Source organism: Mustela nigripes, chromosome 5 (genome assembly GCF_022355385.1).
Source record: "Mustela nigripes isolate SB6536 chromosome 5, MUSNIG.SB6536, whole genome shotgun sequence".
NCBI classification, from domain to species: Eukaryota; Metazoa; Chordata; class Mammalia; order Carnivora; family Mustelidae; genus Mustela; species Mustela nigripes.
In genome coordinates, this window is record NC_081561.1 from 47,675,917 (window position 1) to 47,692,250 (window position 16,334).

Below are 16,334 nucleotides of genomic sequence, written 5' to 3' on the forward strand. Positions count from 1 at the left end.
AACAGAAAGTAAAGAATATATAGCTTTTTAAGTCAGCAATTATAATATAGATTGGTTTTTTAAAACTGTTTTAAGAAGGATACCCCATCTGGAACTATAGCCTAATACCTATATTTATTCTTTACTTTATAGAAACTAAAGAAAGAATTGGAGCGACTTAAAGATGATTTGGGAACAATCACAAATAAATGTGAAGAATTTTTCAGTCAAGCTGCAGCCTCTGCATCAGTTCCCACCTTACGATCTGAGCTCGGTGTGGTCATTCAGAACATGAACCAAGTCTATTCTATGTCTTCTACTTACATAGAGAAGTATGCTACCTCTGTCGTAGTATAAATTTGCTTCATGCAACTGTCATATTCATATGTACATATAAATATAGATATGCTGTTCATTTAAAAACATTCATAAAAATGAACGTGTTTTTCCCTTTTTTGTATTAATAATATTATCTCCATGGAGTTATTATGCTTCATGTTGAAAGGAAATGGGTGTCAGAGATTAGGGCATATGTATGATCTTTCCACATTTTGCCTGTGGTGTCAGTCCCTCAGCTGTTGTAGCCTGGTGGATTGGTCTAAAAAAGGGTTGAAAGAAGACCACCGTACCCTGAATCTCTTGCAGAATCTGCTGGGCAGGGTGTGGATTAGAGCACTCGCCCTCCATTAAGAAGAGACTTAGCTGAATGTTAATCTGGGAGTAAATGTGTCTGTGTTCCAAACCAAGAAAGGGCTATATCATGCTTAGTGATGTGCGTCAGGACTGTATTACTGGAAGATAAACAGTTAAACTAATAGGAAACTATTGTTGCATTCTCTTTTTTAGACTGAAAACTGTTAATTTGGTGTTAAAAAACACTCAGGCAGCAGAAGCCCTTGTAAAACTCTATGAAACTAAACTGTGTGAAGAAGAAGCAGTTATAGCCGATAAGAATAATATCGAGAATCTGATAAGTACTTTAAAGGTATGTCCCTCCCTTACAGCGGCAGCATTTGCTCAGATCATAGTCTAGAAGTATTTCTCTAACACCTAGATCTTTAGACATGAACTAGCAAATATCTTAATTTGAATACATTTATATCCGTTTCATTTCATATCTCTATGTAGCCATAGCTTAGTGTAAATAAGTCATTTTTCGGAGAGTTCTCCTCATTTGAAATCTGCATCTCTTTGTAGATAGTAGCTTTTTATAATCAATTCATGTCAGCAAAAGGAGCTGAAACTGAAAGTTTCTTTTAATGGATTCTCTCACTGAACGAGGTGGTTATTTTAAGACATCAAGGAAGTAAGTAGTGGAGTTAATTCAGGAAAGGAAAAAGTCTGGTAGTTGTACTCATCTGTATTAACATTTCTACAGGGCGCCTGGGTGGCTCAGTGGGTTAAGCCGCTGCCTTCAGCTCAGGTCATGATCTCAGGGTCCTGGGATCGAGTCCCGCATCGGGCTCTCTGCTCAGGAGAGCCTGCTTCCCTCTCTCTCTCTGCCTGCCTCTCCATCTACTTGTGATTTGTCTCTGTCAAATGAATAAATAAAATCTTTAAAAAAAAAAAACAAAAAAAAAAACATTTCTTCATATAAAGCATTAAGTATGGAATTACTGCAAAGTTGAGAAATTATCTCATTGATTTTTAATGCATGTATTCATTTTCAAACAATGGGATTAGTAGATGTTTAAGAAATAGGCAATTAAAAAGACTTACTGAGGTAGCAAACTTGCTCATGAATATATTTTGTTTTATTGATATGAAAATTCTATTAGGCTCAACTTTATAAAATTGTTTTTTTAAGATCAAAGTGCAGTCAAAAGTTGACAGTTTCATATGGTTTAGCCCAATATATTGTTTTCGTATATGAAAGATAGTCTTTCCTTTATCTGATTTTATATCCGTTATTTGTAAATAAATTGTAAAATCAGGTAAATAAATGTAAATATGTGTTTACATAGTGAGTGGTTGACGCATTTTATAACATTCACCAATTAATGTATTTTAGCAATGGAGATCTGAAGTAGATGAAAAGAGAGAGGTATTCCATGCATTAGAGGATGAGTTGCAGAAAGCTAAAGCCATCAGTGATGAGATGTTTAAAACATATAAAGAACGGGACCTTGATTTTGACTGGCACAAAGAAAAAGCAGATCAATTAGTTGAAAGGTGGCAAAATATTCATGTTCAGATTGACAACAGGTTAGTATCCTTTTTTGTTCAGTTTCAGCAGAGAGTTGTTAATGTTTATCCTTGTATTCTAGGTAAAATCTAAAGTTACTAGGTTTTATAAAAACTCCCATATACAGTATATATATATATATATTTATTTATTTACCTTATATAGCAAAACAGTAAATTTTAAAATAATTATTTTTCAACTCTGTGTTGTTCAAACTGTTGATGTAGTCTGACATTTGTATAGTAAGTCTATTTGCCTTTTCTGAGGAAAATTGTAACCAACTTAAACTATTTAACTAACCTAGATTTAGTAAGAGCATGGATCATGTGTTTCACAGGGCTGTTTAGAGCAATCTGTACTAGACCTAAGAAGTGTGAAACAATTGAAATGACCTGATGTTCATTTTAATTGAGGATACAAGAGGGTTGAAATCATTCATCCAGTGACCCAAATAGAAAAGCAAAAGGAAACGGGATTTTTTGTGCTCATCTTATTCATTTTAATGTTTATTTTAATGCAAATAAAGTGCTTTTCTAATATAGTGCCATTCTTAGCAGTAAAATTATGTTCAAATATATGTTATTAAATCTCTATCAAGTATACATTATGTAGATTTAATATAGAGGTTTTAAAATTACAGAAACAGATATTTTCATTTAATCACAGTTCCAGGAAGTACTCTCTGAGTCTGCATTGGACCCTCTGTTGAATTACGTTGTCATTATTTCAAAAGTGAATTGCCATTTGATACAAGTTTTGGGTATTTAAGGCATGCTGATAGATCATAATTACGGTCAAATTTCCAATTTTCCTGATGTTTAGCTAGTCTGTTAGGCTTGGACCTGGAATAATCAGTATCACTAAATTGCACAAATCCAGGAGCAGAGTATTTATATGCAACTTCAGCCAGTATGGAGTGCCCTTGGGCCTCAGGGAGCTTAAGCCTAGAATTCTTTCACTTATCCCTGTTGTTACAGTGAGTGCCTTGCAGTACAGTCATCTCGTCTTTCCTCTTAATGGATACTGTTGGAAACTGTGACTCTCTTGTTTTTATTCTCTAAGGTTACGGGACTTAGAAGGCATTGGCAAATCACTAAAGTACTACAGAGATACTTACCATCCTTTAGATGATTGGATTCAGCAAGTTGAAACTACCCAAAGGAAGATTCAGGAAAACCAGCCTGAAAATAGTAAAACTCTAGCCACACAGTTGAATCAACAGAAGGTAAGTAAAAACAGTTTCTTATATCCAGGTTTTGTCTGCATGTGGTCAGTCATCATCCTTATCTGCCTTCACCTCGTTAAAAGAAAAAGTCCGCAACTATTTAGAAGAAGGTAAAGAGTAAATCATAAGTATTAAAATCCTGTAATTCAAATTCATCACATACTTCGATTTCTTGAAAGTCAGTTTTGAAAGTATAAGAAATAAGAAAATAGCATGTTGGGACAGTATTCAAATTTTGAATGGTCATTTAATCATAGATATGGAAATCATTTTAGTATTTTGCTGGCCACAATAGTTTTGTGGGATCCCAAATAAATAAAAACAGTAGTGGTAAAAAATTGGACAGTCACATTTGACAAAGAATTGAATTCTTTGAGATTTTTATTCCATCCTAACGAGACAGTAGTGTCTAGTTTTGCTTTGATCAGGAGTGGGTGGGGGCCAAAGCCTTCAAATCTACTTTTGATTAATTCCTGTGGAGTTTAGTAATTTCTGTGTTGGAAGCCACCTGAGGGTGGGTCACTTATGTGGCTTAATTCAGAACTTTGTCATTTGCCTTATTACATATTAAGTGCAAAAGGCTAAGGAGCTTTACTGTTAAAGGGCATGGCTATTTCTTAGTTCCTGAGCACCTTAAGTGGCTAAAAAGCATAGAGTTCCCTTGTTCTTTTTCTTCTAAACTTTATGTGTTTATAGATGCTGGTGTCCGAAATAGAAATGAAACAGAGCAAAATGGATGAGTGTCAAAAATATGCAGAACAGTATTCAACTACAGTGAAGGTAAGAAGATTCAGTTACTTCCATCAAATTTACTATTTAGATATGTGATTCGACAATATACTTAGAAAACAAGAAGTTTCTGCAAGTCATTTGACTCTGTGAAACAGTGAAAACAGAGAATCTTCCTGGGAGCCCTGTGACACTTATCTCCTAATTCTCTGTGACATGTGAGTCACACGTCAGCCTCTGCTTCATTCATCTTTTCTCCATCACAGACGTGCACAGCTGCACACACACATGTCAGAAGAGATATGTAGCTCTGAAATTGGTTTCTTACCACTTATCTCTCTCTCTCTCCTTTAGCATCGCTAGAGTAGTCCCTGGAAGAACTTGACTTTCTTAGGAGACCATTCACATGTCTAAAGCTGTTGGCCCTTGGTTGGGCCTTAGGCATCCAGATCTGAAGTTCCATTGCTTAGCCTGGTGAAAGGGAGGCTAGCATATTGTAACTAAATGTTTCCATGAGCTTCTAAAGAGAATTAGGAAACTTTTCTGACCACCCTAGATGTTTCTGATTTTTATTGCCACATTGGAAACATCCCAGGATTAGATAGTTTCCTAAGAATGTAGTTTTGTAGTAATTTTTAAAAGTTACTTAGTGACAATGAATTTTGGAACACTGAGAAAAAAATTAAAATAAAAAAACACATAAAGAATAAACTGGTGGCTGCCAGAGGGGAGGTGGGGAGGGGATGGGTGAAATAGATAAAGGGGATTAAGAGTACACTTACCTTGATGAGCACACTGAAAAATGTATCAAATTATTGAATCATTATGTTGTACACCTATAACTAAAATAACACTGTATATTAATTATATTTCAATTAAAAAACACCAACTGGAAATTCTAGAACTGCCAAAACACAGTATCTGAAATTTTCAAAAAAATGAATTGAAAAGAAAAGTTAGTCAGTGACACCTGGGAGTCACAGCAAGGAGCATGGGGCTCCTTGCTCAGCAGGGAGCCTGCCTCTCTCTCTCTCTCTCTCTCTCTCTCTCTCCCTGGTGCCACCTGCCTGCTTGTGCTTGCTCGCTCGCTCTCTATATGACAAATAAATAAATAAAATCTTTAAGGGAAAAAAAAGTTACTTAGTGAAATCAGGTTCAGTTTCTGTGCATCAAGCCACTGTAGAATGAAGCATTAATGCTTTGCTTTAATTAATTTAATCTCACCTACTCTGTTATACAGGACTATGAGTTACAAACAATGACCTACCGGGCCATGGTAGATTCACAGCAGAAATCTCCAGTGAAACGCCGAAGAATGCAGAGCTCAGCAGATCTCATTATTCAAGAGGTAGTTAAAGTGCAGGGAAGAAGAGAGGGGATATAGAAGAGAGGAACAATACCTAAAATATTATATTTATATATTTGTAAGTGGTAGAGTACACATAATAGGAATTGTACCATTTTAACCATGTTTAAGTGTGCAGTTCAATGGCACTTAGTGACTTTACATTGTTGTGCAAACCTGCTGTCCATTTCCAGAACTTTCTTCCTTGTCTCCAAAAAGAAACCCTTACCTAAAGAGTGCATTTTATTGAGGGTTGTAAAAAAATCCTTGGAAGAGCTTTATTCAAGATTAATTATTAAGGGGGTGGGGGGTGAGCCTGGTGGTGGGTATTAAGGAGGGCATGTATTGCATGGAGCACTGGGTGTGGTGCATAAACAATGAATCTTGGAACACTGGAAAAAAAAGATTAATTATTAACTGCAGAGAATAACAAATGTACTTTGTCAATTAAATTTAGAGGAGATTGTTATTTGATATGGTTTGTACAGCAGTAAGTAATAAGCCCATTTCTACCTATTTGCCATTACTGGGCAATTGTGTATTTTACCATCACAAAGGCTATTTAATGTTACAGTTATTAATCAATGTTCATTAAACTCATTTAGAGCCACTGGAGATTATGTTTTTATTGTTTATTTCATTATTTGCAGTTCATGGACCTAAGGACCCGATACACTGCTCTGGTCACCCTCATGACACAATATGTTAAATTTGCTGGTGATTCATTAAAGAGGCTGGAAGAGGAGGAGGTAACTATGAACCACTAACTTAAAGGAACTACAATATGTTTGGGAAAACAAAAAAAGTTTTCATGACAAATTTACATGGATGATGAGTTATTATTTAATTAGGCAATTACAGTGAAAAACAGTAGAGGCCTAGGATTTTTCTGTGTGTTTTTGATTCACTCCAGCAGGAGAACTTTGTTTATTTTCACTCTAAGATGCAGATATTATTAAAGTTAATGTCTGAAATGGCTCTATTTAAATCATGAAATGTTGGCAGTTTGGCAGGATTTTTTTTCAGTTTTCCTATATTTGAGAAATATACTTCTTTTGAATAGTATAATTACTACTATTAAGATGACTACAGAAATACTACTTAAACACGTTGGTTTTATACATTTTAAAGTAATTTACATTTTCAAGGATTTAAAACATAAAAGCCATTATGTTTTGTATAAAATGATAGTACTTTAAGAATTGTGGAGTTTTTTGTTTTATTGTTTCCCAAAAGGTATGCTGTATGGTAAAAGACCATTTAAGTACCATTATAATTTGGAGGATTTCTGTGCTTTAAGTCTACATTTTAAAAATATGTTTAGAAATAGTTATTTATAAAAACTATATTGTCATAAAAGGCTATTGTATTTAATTTTGAAGAGGTTATACTGTGCCTTATTATCTTGAATTGTTTCTATTCCTAACCTCAGAACAGACAAAAATAGTAGACAGAATGCTAAAATAAGTAGGTTGTGGGGCATTAGCCATTTTAAATTAGACTGTTCTTGAACTTCTGAAGATGATTATACTTAGAGTAACTTCATATAACAAGAGAACTAAAACAGTAGTGGAATCTAAATGGTGTTAACTTTCTTATTTTCTACCTGAGTCACTATTTTAGTCTGTTCAGAATTAACAGTTTCCTGCAATGAAATCACTAACCAAGCTAATTACAAGTCTTTATAACAAGATTCCTTTGTGCTTAGAGAGGAGAACCACAGAATCTGTGATCAAATAATTGCTATACGTCTTTCACCTGTAAAAGAGCATCTGTAATTTTTAAAAATATTTTTAGTTTTTGAGAGATATGATTCCACTTAAAATGCTATGTAGGTCTTTTAAATTCTATATTTAAAAATATGCATTTTCAATTGTATATTTAGTTAAATATAAGCTAAGTCCTTTCCCTCTCTTATAGTGTATCTCTGGTTGCACATAAATGAGCCACTTCCCTTAGTTTATCTGAGGAGATAATATACTAAAGTTGATGGAACCAAGAGATTTTTCAAAAAGCCTGGTATATATAAAAATTATGCTTTTCATCCTTTGAAATATAAAAGATTTATACTGAATTGAAACTCAAAACAAGACCATGCAGAGACTATAACTTAAAATATATAAGAAAACATTACTGATTGGAAATTACCACTAAAAGATCATATTAATGGAATGTCTCATATAAAAATACAGAGCTCAGTTTTCAGACTCGAGAGTGGTATTCCTGAAACTGAGTCTGCAAAGACTTGTATTGGAAATCTTGGTCTGAGAGCAGAATTTTTAATAATAAACATAAAATCAAAGAGGGATACAAATTAATTTGAGAAGAGGAAACAGAATTATAGAAATGGTAGTTAGATGGGTAGATTTTCTAATCTGTGATGAGAGAAAAGTACATCAAAAATTAATTGATGAGATCAAAGGACAGGGTGTTTTTCTGGGGGAATAGTTAGAGAAACCTTGAGGAAGTTATTTTTATATGAGTAGATTTGAGATCTAAGAGAAAGAAAATCAGCAATTGGATTAAATTACTTCTAGTAATTTGTGTGGTATTTGCTAAAACATTCAGACTTACCTAGACAATGTGAGATGATTAACAATCACTAAAATGACTGTAATTAAGTACTGAGGGTTCAATAACAAAAATTTTTTCCTGAGAGAGTTTTCATTTTTCTAACCTCACAGCATGAAAGAGAAAAAGTGACAACTTAGTGACAGCTTAGTGACATCTTAGTGACAGCTAAGTTTTAAGGGAGTTTTGATAAACAATTGAGAAAGACCCAATTAGAAATTAACTCAAAAAATACTGAAATATAATATTTAAGCAGGTAAAATGCTTCAGTGTCACCAGGAGTTCACCCTGATAACAAAATAAAATAGAGCACTAATTTTTGCAGGTTGTGATGAAATTTGTTTTTATATGAACTCTTATTATGGGAAACCATATTTAGCTTAGCAAAGGAAACAACTGAAATTCATATTGAAATTATTGGGGATCAAAAAATTAGAAGAAGCAAAGTAAGGTATATAGTTTGTAGTATAAATTAAATTCTTGAAATTCACCAGAGCCTCTCAACAACAACAAAAAAATCTGCTATCTAGAATAATTTCTCTACTCCTGTTTACATGGTTCTAATTATGATGATCTTGAGTTGGTGATATGAAACTAATAATCTTACGGTATTAATAAAGAAATTATATTGGAATTCTGCACTAGCCCTGATCATGTAGTCCTCTCGTCAACGCAGAGTGTAGTCCTCCCAGCTGAGATTGATTCTTCTATCAGTTGAAAAAATTTTTTTCTTGCATTTTATTCTGTACATTGGAGTTGACTCCTTAAGTATATTTTTACAAAGATTTATGTTTAACAAATATCTTTATATTTATGGAGTATCTAAAGGTACTTGTCAAAGTGGATTTGTATAAGGCATATCATTAACAACAACAACAAGATCTGTGAGTATATGAAGCACACCTTTTCTAAAGTGCCCAGGGACTATACCTGCCTTTGCATTAGCAGCTCTGATTATCATAATTGTCATAATATGGCAAGTATAAATAAATAAGGAATTCAACTTTAGAAATTACACATTTTTATATAATTTCCCTCCTTACCCATATGAGGTATTATTTCTTGACTTGACTCTTTAAAGTGGTACCAAAATTCTATATTTTGTTTCTTTCACTAAATGAAACAGATGTATCATTTTATTTTTATATATATTTTTTAAAATATTTATTTTAGAGAGTGAGAGAGTGAGCATGAGTGGGAAGGGTAGAGGGAGAGAGATCCCTCAAGGTGCCTTCCCACCGAGCACCTAGCTGGAAGCAGGGCTGGATCTCACCACCCTGAGATCACGACCTGAGTTGAAACCAAGAGTCAGGTGCTCAAATGACTGTGCCACTGAGGTGCCCCCCCTCGTTTTCAAAGATTTATTTGTTTATCTTAGAGAGATAAATATTTTAAATCTCTGTTGGGCTAAGTATTGAAAATTGAATTTGTAAGTGTCATTCGGTTCCTGTATGTTTTTAGCTTGTAAGATGGAGTTGTGTGGGAGAGTAGGAAGGGGGCTGTTGTGAGTTCTATTCCCCATTGGTCCCTTACCCATTATGTGAGATTTCAAAACTCACATAATTGACCTCTCTGTACCTCAGTTTCCTCATCCATAAGGGGTTGGGGTCCTGCTGTATCTTTTGTAAGATCCCTCATTTCTTGCTGTCAAATCCTGAGCTAGCTAATTTTTAAAATAAAATTATTCCTGAGATACCAAAAAAAAAAAAAAAAAAATCATTTGGCCTAGCCAACATGACACGAAAGGGGTTTTGTTTTGTTTTTGTTTGTCCTCTCTCACTGCTGACTTTCTGAAGCTTTGTCTCTGAAGAAGGTGGTGGTGCCGGTGGCAGTGCTGGTGACGGGAGTGGTGATCGTATTTGTTCTGCTTTTGGTTTCCCTTGTTTTTATAAGCATTTTCATGAGCATCGCTTCAGGTTTTTAAAGACAAATTTGAACAGGACAGGTTTGATGCTTGTAAACATCTCTTGTAGATTAAAAGATGTAAGGAGACTTCTGAACATGGGGCATATTCAGATCTGCTTCAGCGTCAGAAGGCGACAATGATTGAGAATAGCAAACTTACGGGAAAAATAAGTGAGTTGGAGAAAATGGTGGCTGAACTAAAGAAACAAAAGTCTCGAGTAGAGGAGGAACTTCCAAAGGTCAAGCAGGCTGCAGAAAATGAAGTGAGAAAGCAGCAGAGAAATGTAGAAGACATTGCTCTGCAGAAAGTCCGGGCTGAGAGCGAAGCCAAGCAGTACCGCAGGGAGCTGGAGACCATCGTGAGGGAGAAGGAGGCTGCAGAGCGGGAGCTGGAGCGGGTGAGAAAGCTCACATTGGAGGCCGAGGCCAAAAGAGCGGCGGTGGAAGAAAACCTTCTGAACTTCCAGAACCAGTTAGAAGAGAACACCTTTACAAGAAGAACCCTGGAAGATCATCTCAAAAGAAAAGATTCCAGTCTCAATGACTTGGAGCAACAAAAAAATAAGTTAATGGAAGAATTGAAGAGAAAGAGAGACAATGAGGAGGAACTCTTGAAGCTGATAAAGCAGATGGAAAAAGACCTCACGTTTCAAAAACAGATAGCAGAGGAGCAGTTAAAAGAAAAGCAGAAGATCGAATCGGAAGCAAGAAGAAAAATAAGTGAAATTCAGTATTCATGTAGAGAAAGTGCGTTGCCACAGGCCACGTCATACAGAGGAGTCGCAGGTCTTCAGAGAGAGCAGGACAGACAGAAAACAGAGGAACTCAAGCAGCAGGTTGATGAGCTAACAGTCGCCAATAGAAAGGCTGAAAAAGACATGAGAGAACTGAAGTATGAACTTAATGCCCTTCAGCTTGAAAAAACTTCATCTGAGGAAAAGGCCCGTTTGTTGAAAGAAAAATTGGATGAAACTAATAACACGCTGAAGTGCCTTAAGTTAGAGTTGGAAAGGAAGGATCAGGTAGAGGAAGGGTATTCCCAGCAACTCAGAGAACTGGGTAGGCAGTTGAACCAAACCACAGACAAAGCTGAGGAAGTCATGCAAGAAGCTAATGACCTTCGGAAAATAAAGCACAATTATGAAGTGGAATTAGAATCTCTTCAACAGGAGAAAGGGAAACTGCAAAGAGAAGTAGACAGGATCACTAAAACCCATGCTATAGCTGAGAGGAATATTCAGCATTTAAATTCACAAGTTAATTCTTTCCAGGCTGAGAAGGAATCCTCTAATGAAAGAATACGATTCTGCCAGAGAAAGTCAGATCATCTCAAAGAACAATTTGAGAAAAGCCATGCACAGCTGCTTCAAAATATTAAAGCTGAAAAAGAAAATAATGAAAAAATCCAGAAGCTTAATGAAGAATTAAAGAAAAGTAATGAGTGTGCAGAAATGCTAAAACAAAAAGTAGATGAGCTTACTAGGCAGAATAATGAAACCAAGTTAATGATGCAGAGAATTCAAACTGAATCAGCAAACGTAGTTTTAGAGAAACAAGCTATCCAGCAAAGGTGCGAAGCCCTGAAAATTCAAGCGGATGGTTTTAAAGATCAGCTACGCAACACCAACGAACACTTGCATAAACAGACAAAGACAGAACAGGATTTCCATAGAAAAATTAAATGCCTAGAGGAAGACCTGGCCAAAAGCCAAAATTTAGTTAGTGAGTTTAAGCAAAAGTGTGACCAGCAGAACATCATCATCCAGAACACTGAGAAGGAAGTCCGGAGTCTGAGTGCAGAGCTGAGCGCCTCCAAAGAGGAAAAGCGACTAGGGGAGCAGAAGGTACAGCTACAGCAAGCTCAGGTGCAGGAGTTAAATAACAGGCTGAAAAAAGTGCAAGACGAACTGCACTTAAAGACGATAGAGGAGCAGATGACCCACAGAAAGATGGTTCTGTTTCAGGAGGAATCAGACAAGTTCAAGCGCTCAGCAGAGGAGTTTCGGAAAAAGATGGAAAAGTTAATGGACTCCAAAGTTATCACTGAAAACGATATTTCAGGCATTAAGCTTGATTTCGTGTCTCTTCAGCGAGAGAACTGCAGAGCTCAGGAGAACGCTAAGCTCTGTGAGACAAATATCAGAGACCTTGAAAGACAACTTCAGCAGTATCGCGAGCAAATGCAACAAGGGCAGAATGTGGAAGCAAATCATTATCAGAAATGTCGGAAACTTGAAGACGAGCTGGTAGCCCAGAAACGTGAAGTCGAACGTCTGAAGCAAAAGATGGATCAACAGATAAAGGAGCACGAACATCAATTAGTTTTGCTCCAGTGTGAAATCCAAAAAAGGAACCCAGCCAAAGACTGTCCCTTCAAACCAGATTTTGAGATGACAGTAAATGAGTGCCAGCACTCTACGGACGTGCCCTCTAGGACTACAGGGCAGCTTCACCCTGCGACCCGGTCTCCTCTGCTGAGACGGAATCAAGACCCACAGCCTTCGGAAGAAAAATGGCAGCATCGGGGTGTTGAGCAAATACCAAAGGAAGTCCAGTTCTGGCCGTCAGGGGGTCCACTTGAGAAAGAGAAAAGCCAGCAGTGTTACTCTGAGTATTTTTCTCAGACAAGCACCGAATTACAGATAACTTTTGATGAGACAAACCCTATTACAAAACTCTCTGAAATTGAGAAAATAAGAGATCAAGCTCTGTACAGTTCCAGACCACCGGTTAGGTATCAAGATGGCAAGTGTGAAATGGACCTGGCGAAACTTTTGGCCCCTTTGGAGGTATACTCTGGTTTCTGAGACCTTATCAGTTACTTCATGCCAAGTTTCCTCTCTTATTTCCTTTCTCAGCTAGACTAAAACTTTTTAAACAATGTTTAAGAGATTGGCTCTTTGTAGTTCTGACAAAATTATGCTGTAGTTTTCTAGGGATTGGCTTGAATCTTTACTACAAATTCTCATTCTTTAGTTTTTAAATGGCTGAGATTAAATACATAGATGTAATAGTGTTACAGTTATATTTACGGTATTATGTTCTGAAGAATTTTTTTTTTTTTTTAAAGCTAGAGAAGCTAAGCAGTTCACTTTAATTTCTGAAGTTTCTTTGGACAAACTTCATCTCAAGTCTTTTTAAAATGTACCTTTTTAAAAAAAATTTTATTTTTAAGTAATCCCTGTACCCAATGTGGGGCTTGAACTTAAAACCCTGAGATTAATTTACCCATGTCCTACCCACTGAGCCACCCAAGCGCCCCTAAACGTACCATTTTAGTACCTTGATTGTCATCTAAAGTAGACTTCAGACTCAAAATACCATTACTTGTCCCTGACCCCTCTTTGGTTTGAAAATTTTCCTCTCTCTACTTAACTTTCATTATCGTAGGAATTACGTTTGGATTAAGGATGGGTAAAGTGATGTAATGTTCTTTAGATGATTTTAATGTCTCATAAATTCCTGTTACAGATAGCTCAGAACAAGCAGTATGATATGCACACAGAAGTCACCACATTAAAACAAGAGAAGAGCCCAGGCCCCAGTGCCGAGGAATGGATGCTTGGAGGGTGCAGAGCACCTGGTGGACTCCAGAGAGATTTGCTTAAGAAAGGCTCAGAACCAGAGACCTTCCAGAATGTGGATGGCGATCACACGTGTTCAGTTAGGGATGATGAATTTAAATTCCAGGGGCTCCGGCACACTGTGACTGGTAGGCAGTTGGTTGAAGCCAAGCTTCTGGATGCAAAAACAGTTGAGCAGCTGCGACTTGGTCTCAAGACTGTTGACGAAGTTCAGAAAACACTTAGCAAGTTTTTGACAAAAGCCACCTCCATCGCGGGGCTTTACCTAGAATCCACAAAAGAAAAGATTTCCTTTGCCTCAGCAGCCAAGAAAATCATAATAGACAAAATGATGGCTTTAGCTTTTTTAGAAGCTCAGGCTGCAACAGGTTTTATAATTGACCCCAATACAGGTCAGACATACTCTGTTGAAGATGCAATCCTGAATGGAGTTATTGACCCCGAATTCAAAATTAGGCTCCTTGAGGCAGAGAAGGCAGCCCTGGGATATTCATATTCTTCTAAGACGTTGTCAGTGTTCCAAGCTATGGAAAATAGAATGCTTGACAGGCAAAGAGGTAAACACATGTTGGAGGCTCAGATTGCCAGTGGGGGAGTCATTGACCCCGTGAGGGGCATCCGCATTCCTCCAGAAGTTGCTGTGCAGCAAGGCTTGTTAAATAATGCCATCCTACAATTTTTACACGAGCCATCCAGCAACTCAAGAGTCTTTCCTAATCCCAACAACAAGCAAGCTCTCTATTACTCCGAATTACTGCGAATGTGTGTATTTGATGTAGATTGCCAGTGCTTTCTGTTTCCCTTTGGGGAGAGGAACATTTCCAATCTCAATGTAGGCAAAACCCATAGGATTTCTGTAGTAGATACTAAAACGGGAACAGAACTGACTGCATATGAGGCTTTCCAGAGAAACCTAATTGAAAAAAGTACCTACCTAGAGCTTTCAGGGCAACAGTATCAGTGGAAGGAAGCCACGTTTTTTGAATCCTACGGGCATCCTTCTCATATGCTGACTGATACTAAAACGGGGTTACAGTTCAATATTAATGAAGCTGTAGAGCAGGGAACTGTGGACAAAGCCTGGGTCAGAAAGTATCAGGAAGGGCTCATCACACTGACAGAACTCGCTGATTCCTTGCTGAGCCGGCTGGTTCCCAAGAAGGATCTGCACAGTCCTATTGCCGGCTACTGGCTGACCACCAGTGGGGAAAGGATCTCTGTCCTAAAGGCCTCCCGCAGGAATTTGGTTGACCGGATTACTGCCCTCAGATGCCTTGAAGCCCAAGTCAGCACGGGGGGGATAATTGATCCTCTCACTGGCAAAAAATACCGGGTGGCAGAGGCTTTGCATAGAGGCCTCGTGGACGAGGGGTTTGCCCAGCAGCTGCGACAGTGTGAGGTAGTAATCACAGGGATTGGCCATCCTGTCACCAACAAAGTGATGTCAGTGGTGGAGGCTGTCAATGCAAATATCATAAGTAAGGAAATGGGAATCAGATGTTTGGAATTTCAGTACTTGACAGGGGGGTTGATGGAGCCACAGGTTCATTCCCGGTTGTCAATTGAAGAGGCTCTCCAAGTGGGCATCATAGATGTTTTCATTGCTACGAAACTCAAAGATCAGAAGTCCTATGTCAGAAATATAATATGCCCTCTAACGAAAAGAAAGTTGACATACAAAGAAGCTTTAGAGAAAGCTGATTTTGATTTCCACACAGGTCTTAAACTCTTAGAGGTGTCCGAACCTTTGATGACTGGGATTTCTAGCCTTTACTATTCTTCATAAAAGGACGTGTTTAAATAACTTTGCACAGGGCCGATGCTCTCCCCTTCATGTGGTCTGTCCAGAGCATGACCGTATCAGTTAAATACACAGTCTAGCGATTATGTCATCTACTCAGAGCACTGTTAATCTCTTGAGGCCTGGAAATAGGTGACTGTTTAGGAGAGAGAATAATTTTTAAATTGAAAGTAACAGATTATTTACTGTTCTTCAAAATGGTTTCCTTTAGCTTTTAGGTTAGTGGTTTTGTTTTGGTTTTGTCTTGATTTTGCCGACACTAAAATAAAGATATTTTACCTAGAATATGGAGTAAGCTTGATGAACGCCAGCAAGTTTATAGCATCTTTTCTTCAGAATTCTTCATTGCGGAATAGATCCAGCCAGACGTTAGGGCTCACATTTTTAAAATGATCCGTTACATTTGCTGAAAGAGTACTTCAGATGGCACCATGGAATCAAAGAGAAGGATGTAAATTTTTCCCCTTCGCCCACCTCATCTATGAAGCTACAGTGTTTTTCTCCTTGGAAAGGGAAGAGGTTTTCAGTTTTTCTTGCATTATAACCTTTACATAATAAATGTTTACCACAGTCTCCCATTTCCACATAGAGTCTATAATTAAAAGTAGCATTATTGTGTTAGAAGAAGGGGAGAGATATTTCTTCATTCTGTATATTTTTCATATGTGTGTACACATTCATGGTTCATTCCGATTTCCATTTTGATACTTTTCTGTCTAGACCACTGTGATTGTAATGCTAATGCAAAGGCAGAATTCAAAGATCTTCTAGTGCTTCATGAATAAAATTGAGTTTTTTTAATTTGTCTATATTGATAGACCAGCTGGGAGGTTAGACTGATCATTCTAGAGTGTCACAGCTTTCTTTGCTACCATAAACATTGTGGAAGTACATCTGCCATGTGATGTGATAAACATGGTTCAGTGAATGAATAAAATGCTCAGTATACTGTGTGTGATTAAAACATATTTTTACATTCTTATTTTCTCTGGAAAGGTCCATTTAACAGC

The 16,334-nt window shown here is 37.1% G+C and overlaps 1 protein-coding gene across 20 annotated transcripts in view; it reads left to right on the forward strand.

Moving 5' to 3' along the window:
* Positions 1-16,334, forward strand: part of DST (dystonin) — a 472,092-nt gene that overhangs the window by 314,984 nt on the left and 140,774 nt on the right. For 19 of the 20 annotated variants that reach the window (XM_059400215.1, XM_059400198.1, XM_059400206.1 and 16 more), the window contains 7 exons: positions 133-311; positions 826-964; positions 1,991-2,184; positions 3,227-3,389; positions 4,086-4,169; positions 5,359-5,466; positions 6,114-6,212. In XM_059400215.1, coding sequence (XP_059256198.1) covers positions 133-311; positions 826-964; positions 1,991-2,184; positions 3,227-3,389; positions 4,086-4,169; positions 5,359-5,466; positions 6,114-6,212 — 966 coding nt within the window. Of the gene's footprint in view, positions 1-132; positions 312-825; positions 965-1,990; positions 2,185-3,226; positions 3,390-4,085; positions 4,170-5,358; positions 5,467-6,113; positions 6,213-10,007; positions 12,729-13,410; positions 16,278-16,334 lie in introns of those variants that run through there. The other variant, XM_059400218.1, reaches the window with a different exon arrangement.